This window comes from Phyllostomus discolor, chromosome 2 (assembly GCF_004126475.2).
Source record: "Phyllostomus discolor isolate MPI-MPIP mPhyDis1 chromosome 2, mPhyDis1.pri.v3, whole genome shotgun sequence".
Classification (NCBI taxonomy): Eukaryota; Metazoa; Chordata; class Mammalia; order Chiroptera; family Phyllostomidae; genus Phyllostomus; species Phyllostomus discolor.
The window spans coordinates 188,062,686-188,087,219 of record NC_040904.2 but is presented as its reverse complement, the minus strand read 5'-3'; the positions used below and the strand labels follow the sequence as shown (position 1 = coordinate 188,087,219).

Here is a 24,534-nt window from a genome sequence, read left to right as displayed (position 1 = left end):
TTCTGCATCAGTTTGCATCACTGTTCTCTCAAGTGTGAAATAAGGGTGGTGGACCGGAGAAATTTCTATATTAAAGTTTGTTATGCAAAGGAAATTTTAGTGAAAATATTTTCACTGCAGAGTCAAGCCATATTATTGCTCCATCTCGGAAAAAAAAACGTATTAAATATTTTGCTATTCACCAAACATATCAGTGTTGCTCTTGCCTAAGCTTATCAGATCCATTGCTATTACTTTTATCTCTTCCTTCTTTCTCCACTTCTCAGCAGAGGTTACAATTTTCTCCCGAACAGAGATTCTAGCAAAAGCAGAAGCAAAGAGGACAGAGAAGAAATCGCATGCTGACATTTCTTTCAGGCTCACTGCCTAGATCTCACCTGACCTATTGCTTTGTTCTCATTAGTCCCATGGACTGAACCCGATCAGCCCACCCTGATTTATTTTGGGCAGCCTGGGAGCACATAACCAGTGTTTATTTTCATGGCAGATACAACCATCCCCAGAGATGTCCTTAGATATTTTGAAAGATTACCTCTTCTCTCTGGAAGATTCACTGTCTATGAAGCATCATGACACAACAGACGTACATTTCTTAAACAATTCACAAAATTGAATTGATTCTTTTCATCATCATAAAACTTTCAGATATTGGCTGTTAAAACATAGAGTGAAAAATTCTTAATAAATATGAATGTGATGTTTGTAAACTTACTGCTTTCTGAGTTAGTGAATCAGCTCCTATAGTAAATATCATAAATAATGAGTAAAATCCAGAATTCAATGTTATTGCTTATTCGGAATGTGGTTCAACCTCACAGTTTCACCAGGGCCACTGGCAATAGAATCACACACCACTTAACATGATGAGAATAGTTCAGAGAAACAAGCATCATTAGGCAATTTTGTTGCTGTTCCAACATCATGCAGGGCCCTCATCCAGTCCTTTGTGGTCTAGCTGACCACACAGCTAGGCTGTGTGGTTTAGCCAATGACACAGCTAGGCTGTGTGGTCTAGCGGATGGCCCCTGGGCTGCAAGCCTGCGCAGCATGCTCCTGTACAAAACAATAGGAGACTGAATCGAGCACAATGTAGGAAGTTGCTGCTGGCATTACACAGCACACTGTTTAACAGCAAACTTTTTTATACATAGAAAGATTCTACCCTAAAGTAATGATAAAATGTATAGTATGGTAAACAGAAAAATTAGTAACATAGTTGCTTATTATCATGACCAAGTATTATGTGCTATACTTTTATACAACTGTCAGTGCGGTAGTAGGTCTGTGTATACAGCATCACCACAAACACATGAGTAATGCATTGCAAAATACAATGTTACAATTACTGTCCACACTAGGCTATAGGAGTTTTTCAGTTACATTGTAATCTCATGGGACCACCATCACACGTGTGGTCCACTGTCGAACAGAACATCATCATGTAATGCATAACTATATAGAATGGGTCGCACTTCATGTTTGGTCCCAAAAATACTCTTGGTTTGCAATGTGGCCAGGAACCTCCCAGGTGTAATGGGAAACTAGCAGATGCCAGGCATTGGTCCTGGAGCTGGATATGCAGGTAGAGATAAGATTCAGTCTCTGTCCTTAGAGGACTTAGGGTCTAGTGTGCTTAAAATAGCATGAACACAATTAAGCCCATTAAATGTTAACTGTTTAAGTGAGATAGTCTTTAAAAGTCCCAGGACCTGTAAAAACTAGATTTCTAAAAATAAATTGAGAAGAAAAAATATTCATACATTTTAGATCTGTGTAGTTTCTTGTAGGGTAGGGATAGGTATTGTATACTTGGTTTGTCTGCTGACAATATGTGTGGACTCGGGGACACAGACAACAGAGTGATGATTACAGAGGGAGAGGGGTCCAAGGGGGATAAATGGTAATAGAAAAAAATACAATGAAAATAATAATAAAATTTAAAAAGAGAAAATAATAATACCATCGCATGTAGTCATTTGCGTATTAACTGAGATGACTGTGTTTATAGACTGCCCGGCTTAGCCTCTGGGTTCCTGTGAGTCTGTAACAAGTTTCAGCAGTTTTTCTGTCCCAGTTTCATAGAAGAGAAGTCTGAGGTTCAGAGTCATGAAACCACTTGTCCAGGCTCTTGCACACCCAGGAGATAAATTAAAAACAAAGCAGAAAATGGTACAAAGTATACGAGTCTGGCATGAGACCAGAGAGCAGAAGGACTGATTCTGCCTGCAGAGCCTGAGAAAAAATTAGGAAGGAATATTTAAACCAACTACACAAATGCTTTTTCCAATACTGTTCATAAACATTTACCTGGACACTAGAGGCAAAGTTTCTAGTCCGCTAACTGTCGACTTCCCCATATACGCTGTGCATCCTCAGTCTGGTCCCTTCTTCCAAGACCATCTTAGCTTCGGTTATTAAGAACTGGCTAACCATTAATGAGGAGGATTATCACAGGTTTTTCAGTGCTGGCTTTTATGCTTTCAGAGCTGATAAGTGAGAAGTGAGGGAGGAAGTGACTGCCTTCAAACAGTCTTCTAGAATTCTTTCAGGACTACCACAGCATCTCTCCCTCCAAAGTGAAACAGGGAGCTTCTTCAAACCATATAGCTTCTCTAGCGGAGCTGAAAACAACGGCTTCTCTGGAAGTTGAATGCCAAGATGATTTTCATCCATTCATTATTTGCTCATTTCCATGATGGTTATTTTGTGTTTATTACATGACACGACCCATGAACTGGAAGCACCTTTTCAATGCAGAAGAATCCTCAAAGTAAAACCCCAAGAAAATCGTGAGACAAAAGAGATTAAATCTCTCTTTCTGCCTTACCTTGTATACGGTGTAACTCTATTTTACAAAGCAATGCTTACCACATTAGTTTTGGAAAAATTCCTTCAGTATAAACTTTACTGCCAATGATCTGAATTTGACCTCCATTTCCGTGTTTTCTCTTTTCTTAAACAGAATGCTACGACATTCCATGTAACTGTTCAAGATGATAATAGCATCGTTGTCTCTTTAGAAGCCTCAGATGTCATGAGTCCATCATCTGTGTATGTTGTGAAGATAACTGGTGAATCAAAAAATTACTTCTTCGAATTTGAGCAATTCAACAGCACTTTGCCTCCTCCTGTTATCTTTAAGGCCAATTATCATGGCCTTTACTACATAATCACTCTGGTGGTGGTAAATGGACATGTGGTTACCAAGCCATCCAGATCAATCACTGTGTTAACAAGTAAGCATCACGTGTAATATTGTCCTTTGTGTTTAGTATTTGCGTGTATTTTTATGAAATCCCAATTAAAGGGAAATCAGCCCAGGATGGCAAGATTAAGTGAAGTCAAGTGACATAAATTTTCCTTGAAATCAAGTCAGATACATTCAAAGTTCTGTTTTATATTAATATAGTTTCTTGCTGAAATTTAATAACATTTTACTGTTGCATTATGCTTAAAATGTTTAAAACTAAAAGAAAGCAAACCTGAATGAGGTATTTTAAGACTGACTGACAATTTTAGATTCATGATTGGACCATGCAATTTTCTATTACTTAATAGTACGATCATAATTCAGTTATTTTTGCCATAACGCATATTCTCATATTAAGCAATTTGGTTTTTGAAACATGAATTTATACTCATATTTAGCCTTCTCAAATTCTGTTTTACATTCCCAGCTGAGATAAAAAAAGAAGATATCAGGATTTATCAGTGCTATTCCCTACCACATCCTCATAATAGCCTTGGCATCCAGCATCCAAGAAAACATACCCCCCCAAAAAAGTCATTGGCATTTAACCTTCAGTAGTCCATGTCTTAAAGAGTTAATGCTGATATTAGCAATTTTTTAGGATTGGGTTTAACTATCATGTTCACTTTACTCTGACTCTAATACCTAATCTCAAAGTAAGATGTAATTCTACTGTATGTGTTGAGGTGTGGAAGAAAAATTGTTATCTATGACATGATAGAGTTAATCACTGGAGCAATGTAATGGCTTAACAAAGTTCTTTTTGCTCATTGTTCTTCCTTGCAAATTTTCCAGCAGCTGCAGTTTTTATAATGCCAACTATATGTGGTCATTCTATCAACTATTTTTTTTAAAAAGGACGTATTTTCTATTGGAGTAAAGGAGAAAAACACCAGGAAGCAAGAACTCAGAATCAAGCCAGAGGACATATTTTTTAACACATCTATAAAAAATTAATTGAAATTTCCTTTGGCAGAGTCCCAAGATCTTTATTGAGTCCTAAAAATTGGGAAAGGCACAGACCCAAGACCTTCAATGTTTATACATATATTGAACAAATGCAGGAACCTAGCTGAATCAAAGGAAGAACTTGCCTGGTAAAATACTGTCTTAAAAGAGTTCCATAAAAGGTAAATTGAGAGTTAATAGATCCAGGCAGCAGATCTAGGTGTACAGTACCTATAACGCAATTCCTTGAAACCAGAAGCTTTGCCTTACTCATTTTCACAATTTCATAAACATCTAACATAAGCCTTATGCTTACTCGGTGACCAATAAATATTAATTCAATTTAGTTAAGCAAATAATAGGAGAAAGAGCCAGAAAAAAAAAAGACGAAACGCAAAACAGAATAAAACTGCAGTGACTTGCTGACTCAACATTCACTAGCATGCCCTCAGCCGCTCTTGATTAGACAAAGCTAGAATTAGCTAGTGGCTCATGAAGAAATCTGATATGTATTTGATTAGAAGATTTCTGGAATATCTCATTGAAATTTTAGCATGTGCAGTGAGTTCTATTTAAAATACTTTCAATTTTCCTTTATCATTTCATCTTTGACATGTGGGCTTGGCAGTGCATTGCTGAAAGACCAAAAGTGTGATGACTTTGCAGAGATCTTTTTATTGATTCTTAAGTAAATGCTATTGTGGTCAGAGAACATATTTTGTGTGATTTCAGTTACTTGAAAATTATTGAAATTTGTTTTATGGCCCCAAATATTGTGTATATTGTTGTATATTCTCCAAGTACTTGTTGAGCAAAATTTTAATAAACATCAGTTAGGTCAAATTGACTATTCAACTCTTCCACACCCTCATTGTTTTTCCATGTGCTAGTTCTACCAATGCTTGATAGAGGAGTGAAAAAGCTTCCACCTATGTCTGTGGATTTGTCTATCTCTCCTTTTACTTAGTTTATACTTCACATATTTTGAAGCTCTGTTGTGATATTGTAGGTGCAAGTACTTTTAGGATTACAGTCTTCTCGCTAAGCTGAACTTTTTATCCTATGCAACGTCCCTCTTTATCTCAAGTAATATGCCACATGTTGAAGTCTATTTTGTCTGACTTTACATAGACTTTAGTTTTCTTTTATGTTGCCATGGTATACTTGTTCTGTCTTTTTACTTTCAATCTACTTATGTCTTCGTGGGTTTCTTGTGGACTGCATAGAGTTGGATCTTGCTTTATTCCAATCTGGAAAAATCTCTGCCCCTTAACTAAGGCATTTAGACCAGCACTATCCAATAAAAATAGAATGCTAATCACATATGTAATATTACATTTTCTGATAGAAAAATTTAAAAACTTTTCAAGAAGGTGAAATTAATTTTAATGACACAGTTTATTTAATTCATTGCATTCAAAATATTATTTTAATATATAATAATATAAAAATAAAATAACACTTTTTTTACTTTTAACATAGATTAATTAAAGGTGAGTAAAATTAAGAATTTCCTTTCTCAGTTACACTAGCCTCATTTTGAGTGCTCAATACCTTATGTGGCCAGTGGCTACCAATTTTGATAGTGGAAGTTTAGTGCATTTATACTTAGTGAAATTATTTTTATTGTTAAATGTAAATCTACAGTGTCACCAACCCATTCAGGTGGGAGGTCAAGTTGGACTAGCCATTAGTTGACCTGGGTTTAAGGTATTAGTCATCTTTAGATTTTCACAGATTCGACATTCCTCAGCCGTAGTGCAGCAGGGTGCTGGGTATCTCCCAGAGCTCCGGTTTCAGCCTCAGGGCTCAGCAAGTCCTCAACCCCTGCCCCACCGATGGGCTCCGTGCTGCTGCCCCACCCCTAACAATGGAGTACTGCCGCTTTTTAAACTGGTGCCAAGATTTTGGTGGGGATGAGGGAGGTTCTTGGTTCTCCTGATCCAACCTCAGGTCTAGGCAGACCCTGTGATCCGAGTGAGGCATTCTTAGCATTCCTCCTCCTCCGGTAAATGGACACATCCGTGGAAGGTCTTGAGCTCGTTTCCTGCTTCTTCCCGGGTAGTAGCAGAACGCTGTTCCAGTGTGTCAGGAATGGGGCCAAGCATTTCTGCCCCTGTCCTGGGAACTGACCTCATACACTTCTACCTGTCCCTCAGACGTGTTGTACTTTTGCCTGAGAAATGGGAGGGAGCATTTTTTCTGCCCCAGTCCAATACCTTAAAACTTCTGTTTTGCATGAAGAAAGGTCCTGGGAATTAAGTAAAGTCTCTCCCTGATCTCTTGGTGACACCATTTATCACCTGCATGCTCGTGGCCCAGAGGGTGACCTTCTTGCCCTCAGTATTCCCCTTAGTGCCTGATGAAGGCCCATGAAAGGAGCGGGAGAGAGCCGGTGGACTCCCAGTCATTCTAAACCTGCGCTGTCCTGGAACTTTTGGTGATGGGAATGTTCCGTATCTGCGTTATCTAGTACAGTAACCACTAATGTTTATTTTTATTTTTTTTATTGTGGTTCACTTACAGTTGTCCCCATTTCCCCCATTACTCTCTCCTGCCCTACCCATCCCCCACCTTCTTACATTCAGTCCCCCCCCATGTTGTCTGTGTCCATGGGTCCTTTATACATGTTCCTTGATTTGACCCTTGTTTCATTTAATTTTGATTGATTTATCCAGATATGCAATTTAAATAGCCACAGGCACTAGTAACTAACTTATTGGGCAGGGCAGTTCTAAACTGTCATTTAGAACATATCCGTCCTTATGAATGCATTAAAATCTTAGTTGTTTTCTTCTGTCCGTCTTTGTGTCCCCTCTTCCTACCATCCCTGCTAAAGGCAAAACAATGTTTCCCTTGTGTCCTCAGAGGAGCTTGTCACTCTTTGGAATTTACTTCATTTGGTTCCCTTGCAATCTCACCTTTCTGATGGATGCCAGAAAAGTTATGATCTCCTGAGTTATTTGGCTTTTTCTTCTTATTGTTGGGTACTGGGAAGTGAGACTGACTTGCCACTTTCTACATCCTAAGCGGAAGAGGAAATTGGCCTAAATTTCTAAAAAGTAAAAACGAATGTGGTTTGTTGTCTCTCCTCCTCTACCCCATTTTTACAGGCTCAATTACATCATCTCAGATTTCGAAAGGGATAATAGGTTGGGGATATAAACACTGTATCGATGCACAAATATTTCTGTGACATTGGGCATGAGGTAACACTTGGGGCTCAGCTTTCTCTTCATAAAAAGGGAGATTTAAAACATATTAAGATTATTTTCGAGCTCTAAAGTGATCATTATTTGTTCACTAATGATGGAATTTTGCCATCTTTATTTTTCTAATGAAAAGGTTTCTCTAAAAGTTTAGGAGACATCTGTAGTTCTGCTCACAGAGTTGCCACACTGCTCTGGAGGATGAAAGGGTACCTTCTCTTGATGAAATAAGCAGTGACAAACCATTTGGCCCGGGGCACTCCTTTGATATTTCTCCATAGTTGTTCTGAGACTGACCCTCTGGGAGAAAGCTGAGAAACTGGGCAAAGAATAAATTTAAGACAAACACATTGGCCAGTTCAAAAGAATTTCACAACCCCTAGGCTCTGACATCTGATTAATATGTAAATGGTTGAGAACTTTTAGTCTATTGTGTGCGCTTCAGAGAGAAGAAGTGGTTTCTTAACAGATGAAATAACACAGGAAAACAATTGCTTAGAACTTGGGGAAATGCTATTGACACACAACTGTCTCCTCTGTTAGTAGTCCTGGGTGTAGTGTCTGCAAACACCGCAGAATACATGGAGACACTCCACAAATGAAATATTCTACACAAATGTATCTATGATAAATAAAAGTAATTCATAAATGTCTATCTTATTTATTGCTTACATTCTCTATGCCATGTCCCAGGTGCCAAAGAAATAAAGATCAATAAAAATACTCACACTCAAAGTGGTATAATAATGTGGAAAAGAGATAAACAAGCCATTTCAAGAAACAATAAATGCTATTTGAGAATGATGTAAGAGAGAGTGCCTAGTCTTGCTAGGGGACATTGGGAAGACATCAGAGAGAAAAAAACAATCATTGAAAAATTAATGAAAATGTGACAAATTAATGTAAAAAGTAGAGTGTTACAATCAAAGTGAAAGGAAACCATGTGTGCAAAGAATGGAGGCATGCAACAGCATGGCATGCTTATGAACTGCAAGGAGTTAAGATTTCAAGCTTTGTGGTTCCAGAAAATAACAGGAAAGGTGGCTAGAAAGAACCTAGGATACTTTACAGAAGAGTTAAGACCTTAATCTATAAGGCATAAGGAATGATGTCAGATCTTATACAAAGAAATGACATAATTTGATGTGAAGGAGGAATTTTATTCTAGCCATAGAGCTGCACACCACAGGCTCCTCTGTCCTGCACTGGAACAGACAAATGAGCAAGCAGGTATTTTGAGAAGTGGTTCAAAGCATGAACTTGAGAACCAGAGAAATCTGGAGACTGTAACGTATCCTTAGGCAGATTATTACTTTCTCTAAATCTTATTTTTCTCATCTATAATGTATTCCAGGGGTTAGGAACCATTTTCTGTAAAGGCCTAGATAGTAAATATTTTATACCTAGTGGGTCATCCGGTCTGTGTTGCCGTGATCCACCCTGCTGCCGCAGCTCAGAAGCAGCCATAGACGCTCGCAAACAGACAAGCACGCTGTTCTAAACACTGAAGACACCAAAATTTGAATTTCACATAGTTTTCATGTGTCATGAAATATTATTGCTCTGAGAATTTTTGTCACCCCTTTGAAAATGTAAAGACCATTCTTAGCTCACAAGTCACACAAAAGCAAGTAAGTGGCAGGCCAGATTTGGCTTGCGGGCTCTATTTTGCTGAGTTGGTAGAGGGTGCTATAAAATAATGTAAATATTTTTGTAATGTAAAAAATTAAAATAAAATCCTTGACAAAGTGTGTAGTGCCTACAATAAATTCAATAAATCGAAGCAATCCCAATGGCACTAAGCAAAAAATACTGATGGGGTTGGGAGCAAAAGAACTGAACAGACCAGGTGGGGAGAAGTCAATGAAGTGGAAGTGAGTTGTTTAAGATTGATTCTGACAAAAGTGAGAGTATCAGGTAGTCTCTAGGCTTAGAAGTTTTAAGCAAAAACAAATAAGAACAATTAAGGTGAAATTAGAGGAAGGAAGAGTAATTTAGAAAGCTGGTGAGATATCCCAGGAAAGAAAGGAAGACTTGAACTAAGGTAGTGGTTGTGAAGGTAACCACCCCCCGCACAACCTCCGGTCCGCTTGGGCTGAGTGGCTGCGGCTGGCAGCTCACATCAGTGGTGTCCTCGGGTCTCTAATTGTCACCTAAACCCAAGGCAGAAGCTCTGGCCTGGGGCCCAGGATAAGTCCCTTTTCTCTGCTCGGGCCATCAGAGGTGAGGGCCTAAACCCAGGTTCCTCTCCCTCAAGGGGACTATGGCAGAAGAGGCTCATTCGTAGATTGGTTACATCTCAAGCAAAGGCTACTGATCACTGACGCAAGAGCTTCTTTAGCTTTAGTCCCGCAGAACAGAGTGATCTCAGAAAGAAGCACTGCTGAGCAATGGCTAACAAGTATAGAGGGTTGCTGCTGCTTTCTTCAAACAGCGTCTTCTTCATATTTGCTTTTGTTTCTTCATCTCTTGTCTGAGTAAGTCACATCCAGAACTTTTAAAAACTTCCTAGTCATGATCAATTATGAATAGTTCAAAGGTGATTAAAGAATATAAAATAATCTTCAACTTGAACATCAGCTTCCATTATGTGGGACAACTAATGAAGAAAAATCATCATATTAAATGTCATTTAAAAAATCTTATTAAAAGAAAAATGGAAATTTCATGTTAAGATTTCTAGTAAAAACTAATGCAGTTAATTCCTGCTTTGTCATACCCTCTTTATCTTACAACAGAGCAAAAAAGAAAATCAGAAGCACATTGCTAAGTTCAAGAACATGAGAGTTGTTTCTGTGAACCAGAAACAAAGAGAAACCCTAAGTGGGGAAGTGGATTGAAACATATGTGAACATGGATGTAGGAAGCACACATCTAATATTGTTATCAAGGACCAGGCTTAACTCCCTGAGACTCCAGAAATGGGTTTGTGATGGTCCCTATATCAACCACAATATCCAGCACCCCAAGCAATGTTATGTGCACTGGTTCTAGATTTGGGGTTCTGGTGAGGTGCAAGGAGGCAATGGCTAAACTTCCCCAAAACAGCAAAAAATAGGGAGATGAGTATACATAAAATTAACCTAGGGTTAGCATTTCAAAACACAGGAACAAATCTATGCTAAAACAAAGATAGACATTAAAACAACAATTTTAACATTTCAAATTATATTTTATATAACTGCAAAAAAATTTACAGTATGTTGTGTATGTTATGATGTTCAAAGTGATAAATGTATGAATTATATATAAAAAAAGATCAAGAAATAATGAAGCAAACATTGGTAGAAATAAAATAAAAATACATAGAATAAACATAAATTAAAATTTTTAGAAATTAAAAATGTAATCAGTTAAATATTTTAATTGGTGAAATTAGGTAAAATTAATTTAATTAATTATGTTTAAAATTAACTAATTGATCTTAGTTAACAAAACAAATAGAAATTAAAAAAAAATTTCTGAATATAAAAAATAATAAAGTTAACTAATTGAAAAACTTCAATAAATGAGATAATTTTTTAATTTTATTTATTTATTTTTGGAGAGGAAAGGGAGGGAGAAGAAGAGAGAGAGAGAGAAACATCAATGTGTGGTTGCTGGGGGCCGTGGCCTGCTACCCATGAATGTGCCCTGACTGGGAATTGAACCTGCGATGCTTCGGTTCACAGCCCATGCTCAATCCACTGAGCTACACCAGCCAGGGTGATAAATTCTATACTGATAACAGTTAAATAGAGTTAGTAGATTAAAAGACAATACTGTGCACTTACCCCATAATTTAGTACAGTGTGACAGTTCACAAGTACGGAGATGAGCGAGGCTCTAACTAAAGACATTTAAAAGTTCAAGAAGAAGAGAAGGGAGGGAATGATGGACACAATATTTAAAGAGATAATCTTGAGAATTCTAAGACTTGAGGAATGACATGAATCCATAGATTAGCAAAGCATTCTAAGTACCAAGTAGGAGAATTCAAAAATAAAACCAAAACTAAATATATAATGGTAAAGTACAGATTATCAAGAATGCAAAAAATAAAAACTTAGAAGGTACCAAAAGGGGGGAAAAAAGCATAATATCTACAAAGGAATAACTAGTAGACCTATGGAAGATTTCTCTTCCACAATGACTGGGGCAGGAAGACAATGGAGCATCTACAAAGTTCTCAGGGGAAATCTCTTCACCTAGAGTTCCATACCTAGCTAAACTATGTCTAGAATAATTACAAAATTAAAATATTTTCTAGTATATAAAGCTTAGGAGAATTTAACACCTACATATTAACTTAAGTAACTATTAACTGATGTGTTTCAGTAAGAAAGGTGAATCCAGAAGGAAGGCATAGGACACAATAAAAGGATGACAATAGGAATGTGGTGTACGACAAAGTTTGCATAACAAATTAGTAGGAGAATATGGGAAAAGAACCCACGAAATGGGCAAAACAATCAAACAGTTCTAAGAAAAGGAAAACTGAGTCACCAATAAATATGTAAAAAGATAACCTGCTTCATAAACAGAATATTAAATCCAAGACAAAATTTCACACATCTCAGTACTCTGAGTGGCAAATATTAAAAAGGCTGATACAGCCCTGGCTGGCGTAGCTCAGTGGATGGAGCGCGGGCTGGGAACCAAAGTGTCCCAGGTTCGATTCCCAGCCAGGGTACATGCCTGGGTTGCAGGCCATAACCCCCAGCAACCGCACATTGATGTTTCTCTCTCTCTCTCTATCTCCCTTCCCTCTCTAAAAATAAGTAAATAAAATCTTTAAAAAAAAAAAAAAAAGGCTGATACAAGCAAGTGCTAGAAAAGAATATGGAGGAAAAGGAACCATCCTATAATGTTGATAGATATGTAAATTGATATAAAGTTATAACACATTTTGACAGCATCTCATACAGTTGAAAACGTGCATACCCTCCTATCCATAATTTCCAATCTAAGGAAACATGTCCCAAAATGTTTATTACAGCATTATTTGCAAAAATGAATGATTCAAAACAACCTATCTAACAAAAGAATAATAGAGAAATTATACAGTTTTTATAGACACTTGTATCAGAATGGACAAATCTCAAAAGTAATGTTAGTCGATAATATTAAGCTGCAAAATGAAACATATAACATGATACCATTCACATAATATTTTGAAACGTGAAATAACATCCTATGTATAAACCGGACACATACAAATAATGAAAGTAAAAAACATACAGGGGAAGATATACACCAACTTCAGAGCAACAATTTACCGCTGGTCAGGGTGAGAAGCACCTGGGATCTGGGCTAATAATATGGGCAAGTTTAAACTATGTTTTACTATGTTTGTAAAGCTTTATATCTGAAAACACAAAGAGAGATCTGAGGACAAAAGAAGTAATAAACAAATAAATGTAAAAAGGATTTATAGTTTCTAACATCTCCATTTCTCTGTCCAGCCTGATTTCTAAAGCAAGAAATGAGAGGATGGCTGGCAAAGAAAGGCTAATGAATTAAGTCAAGATTTAATCTTATTGGATGGCTGAGAGGAGGAGGAGTGGTGGGGGGAAATGGAGACAACTGTAATTGAATAACAATCAAAAAAAGATGAAAAAAGATTTAATCTGGTCCTCACTGCAAAGCACACAGTAACAACAGCTCTGGTTTATGGCACATCATTCATTTAATAATAATGATGATGATGATGATGATGATGGTAATAAAAAAATAAATGGAGAGATACAGTAAAATATCTTTAAATAGCTCAAATATGCATTTGAGCTCTGTAGAACACAGTAATTCTGGGCTTCAATATGGCTCAGTAATGCCTGGGCTTGGATGTCAGAATGTGCAGCTGACCTGAGTCACTGAAGCTGAAGCTGAGGGAAATATAAGAAGCAAACATGTAAGTGGGCATTTTAAAAATTCCCTTAGTTTAAAGTTTAAGTAGCGTGCAGCCGCAAAACAAATCACAAAATAAAGTGTCTGTGTGTAATCCTCATGTATCCCTTGAATTTCGAAGTTTGAGTGTAGCTTTGATGTGCAGACCTCATCTCTCAGGGCATGAAAGATTGAGTAGAGCCCTAAGTTCTCTGCTCAGCAGACAGAGCCCCCGTGAGGGTGAGAAACACGACTGCCGCGATGGAGAGCTGCTGCTGTGCCGCGGCCACTGCTGTTAGCTTTCATTTTGTTTCCCTTCGATCCACAGCCAATGGCTAGGTTTGGTGGACTCCATGAGTTGGTAATTAGACTGGGTGGAAAGATTTTCAGATGGTTCAAAACTTCTTTGACATTAATCACAGAGAGAGAGTGTTTGGAGGGAGGTCATTTGTTTATTTTTCCATTCATTTATGTGACACCTAAGTGAATTCACTGTGTTAAACTGTTACCTTTAGGAAGAAGAGCAAGGATGCAGGCAGAGAGATGGTAGAGACACTTTAACACAGAGTCTATATAGAGCGCAGTCTGCAGAGACATGACCACAACATACGTGGCAATCTAGAGGCCTCCCTAATTCTTACAGATGTCGGCTCATATTTACAAAAACTCCAGGGAAAATCATAGCTTTAACATGTAATGCCAGTCCTTCCTGGATCTCTTCAATCAAAAGCAAAAGCAAAAATAGGTTAAGATCCTGAGGAACAAAAGGAAAGTTATTTAGCTACATACTCAAATGAAGTAGCTACTCAATAATTTGTGGGATGAACTAAGTCATATTTTGGTTTCCTACATCATTTAAGATAAGATTTTAAAAGTGTAGCATTTAAACTAAGGATATTGCTTTCATTTAGTCTATTGATGATGTCCAAATATCCTCTCTATTCTAAAACTTGAATCAAAGTATTTTTTCTTCTATAATACAATGGTTAACTGCAACCCAATTAGTTTAAACTTTTTCTTGAATAAAGTAAATGTAAGTAAAAATTATCCAATAATTCCATCAGAAGCACGGGGATGGGGAGACCTCTCTCATTTTACAAGGCTTTTGCTGAATGGTGGGATGTGAAGCAAATACAGACATACATCAATCACAGTTTTTAAAAAGGAGTATTTAAAAAGGTTTGGGATTAGTTAACAACTCAAGCAAAATAGAAATAAACATTTTTAAAACTTCCAATGAAAGAGTAGTTTGATAAACACCATAAACTCTCATGCTCACAAAATAGGAGAGTTTGTAATCTTATACTCAAAATAGAAAAATAAGTGCTAAGTTAACCCAAAGAAATAAATCTTCAAATAAACATTGATACTTGATTAGAGCAAAAACATAGTTTCTGTTACTGGTCTGTTTTCTTATTGAATTTTATTGACTTGGGAGGAGAAAAGTGAACTAGGAATCTGGAGACACAGATTCTGCCACATTGTCCTTGCTGAGTTACCTCTGACAAGTAATTTGAAGTCTCTGAGTTATCATGGTTTTATGTTCTGTTTGCTTTTCCTAGATTCAGGGTTGTTGCCAAAGGCAAGTGGAAAAAAGGAACATTAAAGTTATTTGAAAGGCAGAAAACTCCACATCAAGTATACTTTGTTAATTACGGCTAAGGAGAACCCTCAGCTCATGAGCACTGAAGAATTTGGTGCTCACAGATGATAAAAATATGTGTGAAGTCTTCACAGGGGCAATCTTTGGTACTTCCAAGTGTGGATAATGACCTCTCTCCCTTTTGCTCCATTTCTTCTTTCTTCATTTACTTTTCTTTCTGCAGAACCTCTACCTGTAACCAGTGTTTCAATATATGACTATAAGCCTTCTCCTGAAACAGGAGTCCTGTTTGAAATTCATTATCCAGAAAAATACAATGTTTTCACGAGAGTAAACATAAGCTATTGGGAAGGCAAAGACTTCCGGACAATGTTATATAAAGGTAAGAGGCAAAGGAAGATCAAATAAATGATGACTAATTATGACTTTTTACATGATTTTTACTAAATGGTCTGTTCTCTTGTTCTAAAGAGATCTTATAAATTCACTATTTCACCACAAATAAACCATTAAAAATAATCATTGATTCACGACAATCTTGTTGTGAGGAGTCTTAGAATGTTTGCTTCATTAGTTTAGAGTCATGTGCCATGTGTAAGCTTTAGAAATACTCGAATTATTGTCACTTGCATGTTATTCTTGCCAAAGGTAACACATCTGGTACAGGAAATGAATTCACGCTGTTTCCTCCTGGGTGTGTTAGAAGGGCACTTCTAGAACTGGGAATCTAGACAGATGTCTCTTACAAATTTTTTCTTGGATATGGTCCAAGATGATTATCTGTATGATAAGCTAAATGCATTAATATACAAAAACTAGTTTTACTGTTTTTATTGGCTTGATACAGAATCTGTGGGGAGAGGAGAGAAAGACAAGAGCCCAGGGGAATTAATAATTTCAATAGAACCAAGCCAAATTCTCCAAGTAGACTGCTCTGGGCCGGAGTGTGGGAGTGAAGGGTGGAGAGGGAAGGAAGAGACGGAATTCGGCTTCACTGGGAGTGAGCTGAGGTGGAGGAAGTTCGATACTCTCGGGACGGCAGACCACACAGTTCTCTGCAGGGCCCTGGATGATGGTGTCAGAGTTGCCTGGTTGCAACGGGAAACATGTTGGTGAGGTGGAGAGTGCATGCTGGCCAGAAAAACACCACTTTGACTTGCTGCTTTTACAAATTCTTTTCTTCCATAGATGTTTTTCCTTTTTTAATGAGACACTGTTTGAAACGTGCAGTGCATTTTACAGTTTTTTAATACTTTAAAACATGTAAACAAAAATAAACATAAATTCCACAAATTATTGCATTCTTTATTTTCAATGAAAAGAGATTATCACACATAAGTACAAATGATTGAAAAGCAATCACTGGAACTTTTGCTGAGTTAAAAGGCATGAGTTTAAAAATAAGTGAATGTGCTCTTTTTTAATTAATTTTTAAAATTATTTTTGGCTTTTAACTGCATAAGAGATACTTTTTATTTCTTTCTCTCATTTCTTTCTAACTTGCATTGGATTTCTACTTGTAAAATAGACTAGGTTTTATGAGTGAGCCTACAGAAAACATTTCTTGTAAAATTATTTTTTTCTAAGTCATAAAGTGGCAAAATACCTTGGGTTTTTATCTTAAACTAAATAGCTAACATAAACCCAATTTTCACAATTTCTATATATGTTTCTCCACTTAATACACCAGATGTTCCTGTAATCAAAATTCAACTCCAATTATATCCAAGTCTTATTTTAAAAAGCCTTTCAGGACTGAGTCTAAAAATCCAAATTTTTGTCTCTACCTTTATGCCAAATATTTATTGCTCTCTATGCCAGAAGTTGAAGGAAATATTATTTACTTATATTGAATCAGATTGGTTAGAATTTCCTAAAAGAATGTGTCATTTAGAAGACCAATATTTTAACAAAATTCATTTTTCTCTTCTCAGATTTCTTTAAGGGAAAAACAGTATTTAATCACTGGCTGCCAGGAATATGTTATAGTAATATTACCTTTCAGCTGGTATCAGAGGCAACTTTTAATAAAAGTACTCTCGTGGAGTACAGTGGTGTCAGTCATGAACCCAAACAACACAGAACTGGTAAGTGTTCTGAAAAATTAAATTTAGTGGAAAAATTTAAATTATATGTTATTGTATGTATACTTTTTATCATTCTAAGAAAAATTCTGCTCCAGAGCTCAGAAAGGAAATAAATGTAATTTTTTAATAATCTGAAGTGACTTCTCTATTAGTGTAAAGGGAACCTGGCAAAACATTCAGTAAGGAGAATCTAAAATGTGTCAATGTTATCACAGATTTATTCTCTTTGGATAAAAAGAACATAATCTTATGAAAAGTTAGAATTAAATAACTAGATCCAGCAGACATCAGTTCTTCTATATGTCCATCTAGCAGAAAAAGAGATGGAAGATGTTTGAGTACAGATGTTTAGATTGTTAAAGGAAAATTTTGGGATTCAGATGTATCCAAAACTTACAATGCTTAATTCTAGTAGTACAACTAATCTGAAACACTATTATAAAATGGATGAATGGATGAATGGATGGATGGATAGAAGAAAAGATGGGTAAAACAAGTATATGACTACTAAATATCCATTATTCATACCAATGTAAGTGTCAAATATAATTAGACAGTATAATCACCTGTGCTTAATGTGCCTAAACACTCAATAGGAAAGCTCAAGAAGCCATTCATATGAATGCTGGGAATGGCTTATGTGAGATCCTTCCAGAGACCCTTCCAATCTGAAATCCTAAGTTGTCAGGATTCTCATTAATAAGGCCAAAGCAAAAAAAAAAATTATGTAATTCACCTCATGTCAACATCTAAGATTCTGGTTGTATTTTTCATTATTCAATTCGAGTAAAGAACCACTAATTGAGAGCCTTTTACCTGGGAGTCGCTCTACGTACTGGGAGGAAGACAGAGACTGGTGAGAAAGTTTCTCTGTCCTCAGAAGTGGTAGACATTCTGTACAAATGGCACTAATAAAAGACAAACTGCGATACATGTTATAAAAGAGGTATAAAGTTATAGAACAACCCAAAGGAAGAAGATATTAATTTTTTCTGAGGAATTCATGGAAGAGGTGATATTTGAGTTGCTAGTTGAAGAATAGGTGGAAAATATTGCAGGTAAAGGCCGTGCAATGTGTCTTTATAATTTTCTACCTCTAGAGAAGTATGCTTCGATAATCCATAAACTAATTTTGGCTCATATGTTTTACTTTCGAGAAGTGAGGAGTAAAGTCATATTTCCAACCTGTGTGGTAATGATTCAAAAGGCAACTCATACACGCACCCACCTAAGTGCAGCTATGGCACAAGGAGTATTTTTGCCTTGATAGCTATAAGTACACTATATGTAGTTGCTTTTTTTTTTTGTAAGAAAGATCCAGTTACAGAGATTCAGATTTTTGAAAAGGGAGATTATAACTGAAAAATACTGATGTAAGTCCGTGTCTTGAAAGCGGTTAAGTTACCGTTTGGACAAGCATGGCATCACAAGCCAACATGGAAGACTAATGTGGATGCCACACAGGAAATCGTAGAGGTGTGTGTGCTGGAATCATAAAGTAGAACAGAAAAATACAGAAGGCAAACTAAACTCCATTTTGTTAACTTGCTTGTGGATCTGACACATTAATAGATTAAGCATTCACTATAGTAGAGTTTGAAAGGTACTTGAAAATAAAAATTCTTTCTCTTACAGCCCCTTACCCACCTCGAAATATCTCAGTTCGTATTATAAACTTGAACAAAAACAACTGGGAAGAAGAGAGTGGCAGTTTCCCAGAGGAATCGTTCATGAGGTCGGAAGAAACAATGGCAAAAGACAAACTGTTCCATTTTACAGATGAAACTCCGGATATTCCCTCGGGCAACATTTCTTCTGGTTGGCCTGATTTTAACAGCAGTGATTACGAAACGACATCCCAGCCACGTTGGTGGGACAGTGTGTCTGCAACTCCTGAAAATGAAGATGAACTCGTCAGTGCACTTCCCCTGGCATACGAAAATAACAATACTCTCCGCGACACCGAGAAGTCACCATCAGGCCCTTTCTCATTTTTCCCTGTGCAAATGATACTGAGCTGGTTACCGCCCAAGCCGCCCACTGCCTTTGATGGGTTCCATATCCACATAGAAAGAGAAGGTAAAGCAACATGGGACATCAGAGGAAATGAGAAATGATACAAAGGAAAGGGAATTGAAACATTTTTGAACTTAAGTTTAGGAAGAGAGACTGATGCGGGACAGTTAATAGCTAAAGAAAAATAATAAAGGGAAGAATTTAAGTTTCCAACGTGAACTGAGACTAGGAAACAAAATGAGCCAATTAGATCAGAATCGGCAGGTTTGGTTAGTTCTTAAGTTGCAAGTACTGGCAGCTGGAAACATTTCACTGCCCAACATTTTAAGGACCCCAGGCTACTGAGGAAAGATTTTGATCTGTAGGTCTAACCACCATCACAAATTACAAAATATTCTGGAGAAATGTTGTGTTTTCAAAAATTTTTGAAGGATACAACTAAAGAATCTTTCTTACAAAATGGCTACTTTATCAAGAGAACCAAGCCTGTGTCCTGCTTACCCAGCTCTCCTAATTTCCCCTGGGGTGTGCTCCTGGGGCATATTCTCCCAAGGAGGAGCTGGTGAGAAAACAAAATGCACAGCAACCAGCGTTTCCACTGCAGTGACTATGTTATATATCGTATCCACTTAGCCAGCTTCTGAGAGTCATTCTTTACCTTTTAGCCTACTAATTCATAAAAAGCAAAGCCTTGGCATTCAAAAAATTGGGGTCATGAATAATATCTAACTTGTTGTTTGATAGATCTTTATAGTTGTTTGTTCTTTGTCTTGTTTTTACAATACCATACTTCATTTTATGCTTTCCAGTCTAGTAGTTTGGGTGGTAAAGATTGTCAAGTTGTCAAAATTTGAACCTAAAATGACAGGTCATTTCCAGTGTAGGGCATTAGAATCATGTAGTTTCACATTTGACATATTGTTCGCTTCTAATTTATTTAGTAGAACGAGATACAAAAATCTGTAGATTCCTCTATGCTACAGGATAGAGCAGTAAACCACACCCACGTATTGTATAAAATTAAAATCCTTTCCATTTCCAATTATGTGAATCAAAATTCTTAACATTTGCCTGGAATTACTTGTATTTTTAAAAAGAAGTTCCCTTAATCTGGTTTTTATTTTTCTGCTCCTCAATATACTTTATGGAAAATAGGGTCTTGTAACTCAGGATTTTTTTTAATGCTCATTTCCATGAAGGTTCAACATGCTTTTATCTGACTTTACTGTATTCTGTTGGAGGTGATTCTAATCACCAACTGTTGAAGGCTATTAAAATCAAATGAGTAATAAGGAACAGGAGTGGACTTTGAAGCAATATAAAAATTATTTTTACTTTTAAAAGTTCTGGAAAAAAGCAGATAAAAATATTACAAGTGTGAGAAAATATGTCCAGAGGAATTGTTTATAACTAGAAGTAATCCAATATATTTTAAGGCATTTTTGGATATTCTTTGTTACCACAAAGAACTCTTAGGATATTTGTTGCTGGTTATTTTTTATTACTTATATCCAGATGAGTCAATTATTGCTATCTTCTGACATTCTACTTCTAGTAACTGTATGTAATAATACACAATATGTTCACCCTCATTTTATTGATTTATATACCATATTTTAGTTTAGTCATTTAAAAGTATTATAAAATCAATTTGAACCCTTGATCATCTTTTATTTATAGTGCCTTTAGCTTAGAGATATAATTGAATTTAACAAAAAGAGACAATAAAAAATACTTTTGTATTAACTGACTTGTCTATAGTCAAGGCTTTTCCAGTTATCAATTTACATATCTTCTCTTTTCATGTATGATTCAGAAAACTTTACTGAACATTTGACAGTGGCTGAAGAAGCACATGAATTTGTTACTGAACTGAAGGAGCCTGGGAAATATAAGTTATCTGTGACAACCTTTAGTTCCTCAGGATCTTGTGAAACTCGAAAGAGTAATTCCGCAAAATCACTCAGTTTTTACATCAGTAAGTACCAACGAGGCCATGTTGCACTTACAGGGGAGCTGGAACAATGGAACGGGTGGGACTAATGATGCCCAGGCGTGAATTACTCATCAAACCTTAGAGACACTGAGAATTCTTCAAGGTCAGGAGAATCCCAAATCCATGCCACTTTGAGAGCAGAAGAAATATATGTATGTTTCATAGTCACAAACCTACGCATTTAACTTAAGGATTTTTTTATTATTGTAATAATTGCACAGTTTTTAAGCTGACCTTTCACACTAGCTATACAAACTCTCAAATGACATGAACATGCAGTCTTGGAAATATGATTTGTGTTTAAGGTCGTAAAGAAACGTAATATTGTTGAGCTGTGTGAAAAGTCTCATTAAGGTATTGAGTTTATAGAGCTCAAATGAAAGACAAGTGGAGTTTAGTAAGACCTACCTGGTCACCATAAAATTGCTACAAAAAGAAAAAGCCAGAATATCCTAAAAGGCCCAACGTCAAGTCTTGGGGGTGGCATCTACTGGTCCCATAAAGAGAAATAGCAGAGTAGTAAGTAGCCTGTAAATGCTCTACAAACAGAGCATGTCTGTAATGCTTTTAGCTAACCTGAGTACATTTACCAACAGCTCAGAGGCTAAAAATCAGTTATGTTGCTCATCAGGATTTCGAGGTGCCTCTGGTAAGCAGGAAGCAGACACAGAAACGAATAGATAAAAAATTGTTCTCCAAAGTGGATGACCACCATACACTTTATCACTATCTGCAAAGGCAAAACACCACACTGTCCATCCAATAATCCTCAAAAAGGTGGGCAGGACAAGGAGGACAAGGACAGTGGGAAGAGACTGATTTATTTAGCAGCTTAACAATGTTGGAAATGTCCCACATAACATTTCTTAAATTTCATCTTTATTGTAGTTTTGCCATTACCATTTAGTCCATTTACAGCCCTCTCTCCCCAGCAATCACAGCATGGTTGTCCACGCCCATGAGTCCTATAGCCTTTTTTCTTAAGAAACCAAAAATGTTGCCGCTGGTAGAAGGCCTGAAAGAGCCATTAGACACGCAGAAAGAATAGTCACGATTGCCTTTAATGTCTTCCAATTATGGGAGATCTTTGGCGTGAGATCACTTGAAAATAAGAACAAAGGTTACTATTCAGTTCTTCCCATGAGGCTAAAATTGTTTCATTAACCAAAAGATTTCCTTGCTGCTCCTAGAGATCCCCCTCAAGTGTTAATGGCTTCCGGGAAAACTCCCTCAGCTACTCTGGCCGCGCTGGCTCTTCCCGTCTCTGAGCTTCTACTGTTTCATAGCACACGGCACAAAACACAGAGCTTCTGTGTGTGTGGTATTTCTCTAGATTTATTTTATTTGTGTACATCTGCTTTTAGCCTGAGGTTATACTATTTGCATATTTATTAATTCTGCTGTACCTTCAACAAATATTTATTCAACCACTGCATGGGTTTTGGAAACAAACTGCGTGTGAATTCCAGCTCACTCTCCTTCTGCCTTAGTTACCTCATCTGAGAGTAAGATTAATACCACTACTGATCTTACAGGTTTGTTATAGAAATTGAGGGATTCACTATACAGACACATATAGACTTAAAACACAGCCTAGCATATAATGACTGCTATACCTCTTTGCCATCATCATCATCCTCATCATCATCATCGTTGTTATTTCCCTTGCCCCATTTACGGTGAGCCAGAGACTGCTGTCCCCAGCACGGGCCCTAGCACTTGCTCCTTTTCCTGTCCTGGCTTCCAGCCTGGGAATACAGCTTTCTATTAAGGAACAGAGAAATGTCTCCTAAGCAAATAGAAGGAAGTTTCACATTGGCATGTTTCTGCAGATAATAATCACCGTGACAATTCTGGAGCCCTTCCTATGTGCCGGGCACTGTGCTCATAACCCCTTTAGAAACCTAAGGGAACAAAACTAGTGCGGTCACTGCTATGGCGATATTTTATCATGAGAAACCTACCGTGTCTTCAAATCATCATGCAGGTTTTTGCCAGCTTCTTTAATTAAGCCAGCCTGTTGCCCATTTCTTCTCCCATAGAGTCACACCCTGCCTCTTCCATCCTGCTGTTGCCAAATTTGAATTGTTTTCAATCAACTGCAGTAGACGATAGTTTGAATCTCAAAGTAATTATTTCTAGAGACCAAAGATCCTAGTAGCAAGGAAACTATAAACACTGGTGAAGTGTCACTCTGTGATGCCCGCTCTTTCTTAAAAGAAAAGTCGAGTCTGTCTGGTGAAGAGTTTTCCAGAGTAACTCAGGTGCACATGACCATGGAAGCGGATCTTCGGTCTCTCAGTGGAGCTGCTGCGGCGGCTGCTGTCCTGTAGGTCAATGATGAGTGAGGCTGCGGAGGGCAGCCGCTGGGCGGAGGATGAAAAGGCCTGCCAGTCTAGCTGCCAATCCTATTTTGAGTATCTTTGTTAGGGCGAAGGAAAACCACAAGATTTTTTAAACCGAATCTTTTATCTCAACCGTCTCAGCGCGAACCTCCCTTGTGCTCTCCTTTGAAATGCTCAGGTCCTTCAGGAGAGTGGATTGAAGAACTCACTGAGAAGCCGCAGCACGTGAGTGTCCACGTTTTAAGCTCAACCACCGCCTTGATGTCCTGGACATCTTCCCAAGAGAACTACAACGGCACCATCGTGTCGGTGGTGTCACTCACCTGCCAGAAACAGAAGGAGAGCCAGAGGCTGGAAAAACAGTACTGCACGCAGGTAAAGGAGCTGCCCGTTGTCGGGCTCGCTCACCCATCCACTGCAGGCAGCGCGGCCTCGAGAGCCAGGAGAAGAGTGTGCGTGGCTGCTGGGTCGCAGTCACCCTCCTTTTCCCTCTCCAGTTGGCCATCTTCCTTTCGCTGTTGTTTTTCAAGAGAATTGACTGATAGGATAGGATTACATAGGATAAACGTAATGACCAAGAGGCCGTGTGAAGGAAGGAAGTGGGTGCGGGGAGGCATGAATGGGGGCAAGAGTGTTTGGGCGACTGGTGAGAAAATTTTCCCCCAGGAGAGGAGACAACCGTGCAGAAGGTTTGGGGGAGTTTTTGGTTGTTTTACTTTTTCCTCCTTCTCTTTCTTGTTATTTTAACTGTAAAAGTAAGGTAGGCTCGCTAAAAAATACTTCAAAAATTAGAAGTATATAAGGTAAAAAACTCAATAATCACAACTGAGAAGAGTTTGGAAGGATGACTAGGAGTTAGCGAGCACAGGGAGGGAGGGGGCGGGGCAGTCAGTCAGTGTGAGAACCCACAGTTGTGGGCGTGAGGCCAGAAAGCGGGCAGAGGCCGGTCATGGGTCCTGGGTGGAACCAAGCAGCCTGGGCCTGAGAGCGGGCCTCACTCTCCTGCGCACTGACTCCCCACCGGAAGCCTGGATGGAGCCCAGTCCTATTTCCTAAAACCTAGATTTATTTACATTTTATTATTTTGTTGTATTATCTATTACATTTTATTATTTCATTAGATCAAATTTACTGCTTCTTGGTGTCCTTACAAACACAATATTTACCTCCCTAAAGGCAAAAAAAAAAAAATTAATTCATGTGGAGTACACTGGA

General features: G+C 37.6%; 1 protein-coding gene across 2 annotated transcripts in view; it reads left to right on the top strand.

The window, feature by feature from the left end:
* The window catches only part of PTPRO (protein tyrosine phosphatase receptor type O), a 192,672-nt gene that overhangs the window by 100,605 nt on the left and 67,533 nt on the right, over positions 1-24,534 (top strand). For both annotated transcript variants that reach the window (XM_028532493.2, XM_036019312.1), the window contains exons 2-7: positions 2,963-3,236; positions 15,099-15,257; positions 16,810-16,962; positions 18,598-19,041; positions 20,795-20,956; positions 23,498-23,694. In XM_028532493.2, the coding sequence (XP_028388294.1) occupies positions 2,963-3,236; positions 15,099-15,257; positions 16,810-16,962; positions 18,598-19,041; positions 20,795-20,956; positions 23,498-23,694 (1,389 nt within the window). The remainder of the gene's footprint in view (positions 1-2,962; positions 3,237-15,098; positions 15,258-16,809; positions 16,963-18,597; positions 19,042-20,794; positions 20,957-23,497; positions 23,695-24,534) is intronic.